This window comes from Uranotaenia lowii, chromosome 3, assembly GCF_029784155.1.
Source record: "Uranotaenia lowii strain MFRU-FL chromosome 3, ASM2978415v1, whole genome shotgun sequence".
In the NCBI taxonomy this organism is placed as follows: domain Eukaryota; kingdom Metazoa; phylum Arthropoda; class Insecta; order Diptera; family Culicidae; genus Uranotaenia; species Uranotaenia lowii.
The window spans coordinates 219078309-219082376 of NC_073693.1; the positions used below are offsets into that span (position 1 = coordinate 219078309).

Genomic DNA, 4068 nt, shown 5'->3' on the forward strand with positions numbered 1-4068 from the left:
TCGGCTAGGCTCAAGTACGCGGACAGGTAGACGCGAGTCTCGTACAGGAGAACGCCTCTGGAAGACAACGCCTCTGGAAGACAACGCAGTTCGACCAGAACGTCTTTGTCGAAGCGTTGCACTGGGAGAGGAACCTGGACAACCTGTCCGCGGAAGAACTGACGAGGGTTCTAGGTCGCGCTTGCGATGCTGCGATGCCGAGAAGGGCCAAGCATAAAAGCACTAGGCCACCCGTCTATTGGTGGACGGAGGAAATTGCGGGTCTGCGTGCCGACTGCCATAGGGCAAGGCGCAGGATGCAGAACGCGAGGACCCAAGAAGAGCGAAGGAGAGGTCAGGCCTCAAACCTTCAGGCGGAGAGGTTTGTGTGGTCAACCCCGAGTCTTTATGATAAGAGGTCGGGTCCCGAGTCGTAAGAGGAGGGATCAGGCCCCTTACCAACAAGAGGAGGGGTACAAGTGGTCACCTCGAGTCATTACGAGGAGAGGTCAGATTTCAAGTCGTTAGAGGAAAGATCGAGCCTTGAGTCGTGCAGAGGAGAGGTAAACCTCGAGTCGATGCGAGGAGGGGTCGGATCTCAAGTCGTTAGAGGAGAGATCAGGCCTCAAGTCGCGAAGAGGAGAGGTTTGTGTGGGAATCTCGAGTCATTGCGAGGAGATGTCGGTTCTCAAGTCGTTAGAGGAGAGTTCAGGCGTCGAGTCGTAAGGATGAGAGGTTTTGCTGAAAGTGGTCTCGTTAATGAGTATTGCCTTTGAGCGCATTAGCGCGAATAGACCTCCCACTATTGAAGCATAGTGTACTAAACAGTTCGAGGTGGGAACCACGTCTGCGGCCCCAGGTGGAGTTTAGGGAGTAGGGGGTATACACGGACACAAATAACACACGACGTATTACAGGACACGACACTTAACGTTTTTACTAACGGAAAAAGGAATTAAATTTACCTTTTTTGTCGACCGGTTTCGGGCTCGATGTTGCCCATCTACAGGACGATGTCCGACTGACTAGATGAAGGAAAAACACTAATACATGTTCATACTATCCAATAGTATTCGTCGAAGGGTGGTCGGGTTGTTGGAAACTTGGTTTGAGCAGGTTGAAAAGCGGTGATATGATTGGAGCGTCATCCTCGTTCATAAGTGGCCTTTCCGATGTAGTGATATACATGGATTCCCATGCGTTTAAATGTGACGCTTTGCGTACACATTTTTTGAACTTAACCTTTCCCCAATCTATGTGATGATTAAGTTCTGACGCGTGGGCAGCTACACTTGATTCGTTGCTCCTGCTGTTATCTACTGCGTTTTTGTGCTCTTTGATTCTGGTTCTGAATTTCCGTCTGGTTTGCCCAATAGAGACGGCCGGGCAGTTTTAACATGGAATCTCATAAATTCCAGATCTCTCTTCCGGTAGCACTTTGTCTTTTAGAGAAACCAGTCGATCTTTCAAAGTGTTTGAACTTTTGTAAGCCACTTTCAGACCATGTTTAGAGAGAATCTTACAGATACTATTTGTCAGTGGTGGGTGGTACGGCAGGCTGACTCTTTGGGATTCATCTCTTTCTGGTTTGAATGTGGTTGCGTTGCTACGGAGCTTTTTTCTTTCGTGTTTTCGGAGGATTTTGCTGACGAATTCTTGATCGTATCCGTTTAATTCACCAGCCTGCAAGATTTTTTGCTTTTCTAGTTCGAATTCATGGCTCTCCATCGGTATGTTGTATAGACGGTGGGCCATCGAATGAAAGGCAGCTTGCTTTTGCGCTCCAAAATGGTTTGAATCAACCGTAATATAGCGATCTGTTGACGTGGGTTTACGGTAAATTCCAAATTTCACCGTGTTATCTTCTTTTCTAGAAATTAACAGGTCGAGGAATGGAAGTTTCCCATCAACTTCTTTTTCGACGGTAAATTTAATCGAACTATGCTGGTTGTTCAAAACCTCAAGCGTTTGCGGGAGATACCGTTCCTTTACGGTGGCGAAGATATCATCAACATAACGCCACCAAACACGAGGGAAAAGTTTCTTCCGTTTTTCGAGATCTGTTTCGAAGTCACTCATGAAGAGTTCAGCCAGTAGGGGGGATAATTTACTTCCCATGCTGAGGCCGAAGGTTTGCTTGTAGAATTTACCCCGAAACAAGAAGTAATTCTGATTCATACAAACCTCGTCTATGGTGACGTACGCTGCTATTTGGTTTGGGGGTGCGCGGCGTCGCTCCAGGTGTCTGCGAAGGCTGCGTAAGGCGTCAGAAATGGGGACGCTGGGAAAAAGTGCGGAGACATCAAACGAGACTAAAATCTCTCCTCGACGCACTTTGAAATCCTTCAAATTTTCCACTAGGTCAACCGAGTTGAGGACACTTTTGCCGTGCTTAACTGGATATTTCCGCATTTCTTCTACCAACCACGCTGCCATTTTTTCGGTTGGTGTGCAGATGTTTGAAGAAATGGGCCTCATTGCGATTGGGTTCTTATGAATTTTTGGGAGGCAATACATTGAGGCTACTTTTGGGTTCGGGACGAGGAATTTTCTTTCGAGTTTTATTTCACCCATTAAGTCAGCCACTTTCTGCCTTGTGCTGTTTGCTTCCTCGATCATATTATAGAGAGGGTCTTTTGGCTTACCGTTTTTGTAACTGCATTCCTCATACGGGCCCGTCGAAATCATGTCCCGAACCTTGTTGTCGTAGTCTTGCCTGTCCAAAATCACTACAGCATTACCCTTATCCGCTCGCGTGAAAATCACTTCGTGTTTTTTCAACTTGGCTATAACTTTTTCAGGGCCCGCTATTTCAGATTTCGAACCCTTTGTCCGTGTTCCACTTACATTCTTGTACCCGAATGTACAGAATGCATTCTGTTTTCTGTTCGTTTCTTTTCATTTGTTGATCGGTCAATTTTCGTTCTTAAACTCCTTGGTTCGCATTTCATAATAATTTTCTCCAAAACAATAACGATTATGCCGTTTGGAAATGTGATTCGAAAATCAGAAGCGAGCAACGGCTGATTTGAAAAACTGACACGGGTTGTCTATGTGTGCGTCAGTGCTAAAATATTTCTGCGTGGAAATTATTTGCACAGGAGTCTAAATAGGTGCAATTTCCGCAATAAATAAGTTTAAGAGTTTGTAGAATATTTTTTTTGTAGATTTGAACATGATTTATAAATATCATCAAACCGAAACTTAAAAGACAGAGTAGATACATAGCCATTTATTCCATCTTACAATATCAACCAAATATTAAAGTAAGTTTAAAATAGAATTTCCGATTTCAGTTAACTTGAAAAGTTCACAACAAAAATATTAAATCTGTAACGTTGCAACCCATGATTTATTGATTTCATACACGGCCTTGATTTCCTCAAGTATGGTACTGAAATTTTAAGAGCTGTATCCATATTCCATTCGGACCCACAAATCCTAAAATACCCAACAGTCATCGTGTGATATTAACCAATATATTTTTCCCACAATCCTTCTGCAGCAAGTAAAACACCAACACCATTTTTATTTCACCTAAGCAGCACTTTTCGATAGCTGCAACAATTTTTTCCTCCGTTCGTTATCTGAACACCGAAGTTCCGGAACCAACGAAAAAAAAAGTAGGTGGAGAGACGAGTGATGGCAAAGTAAATAGGAACCATTCATATGGGCATTCTCTCGTTTGGGATTTGGCATGACTTGTTTAAGTTACCCCAGGTTGTTGGGTTGTAGCTTGGCAAGTTGCTTTTGCTACAGAATATGGCACCGTGTGGGTCTCTCGGTAAGTTATATGGACAGTCAGCTCTATTGGAAAATGGTTCCTGAAACGGTATAGGTCCAACACGGATTCGGAAGCAAAACCGCCGGCCAAGAGCCAGAAGGGAAGTATGTAAGAGAGGGCAAAATGGCGCGTTATGGCCCGGAAGGGTAAAAACACCGAACCCGTAGCGATTAAATATTTATGTGCTCCGCCCGGTGTAGTACGTGAGATTCATGTTGAAAATTTAGTCGTTTCCTAAGAGCGATACCCCCGCCGGCAACTGATTGTGTTGCTGATATTAGGGTAGTCGTTACATTTTACTTTGA

At 44.5% G+C, this 4068-nt stretch overlaps 1 protein-coding gene across 1 annotated transcript; it reads right to left on the bottom strand.

Annotated features, from left to right (window-relative positions):
• Positions 1–1371: 1371 nt before the first annotated feature.
• Positions 1372–2457, bottom strand: LOC129753098 (uncharacterized). The gene has a single exon (XM_055748901.1). It carries the CDS (start codon positions 2455–2457, stop codon positions 1372–1374), a length of 1086 nt encoding a protein of 361 aa, XP_055604876.1.
• Between the last annotated feature and the right edge of the window lie 1611 nt (positions 2458–4068).

Coding starts and splice junctions, on each gene's coding strand:
- LOC129753098 (XM_055748901.1), bottom strand. CDS start 2,457: ATGAGGCCCATTTCTTCAAACATCTGCACACCAACCGAAAAAATGGCA.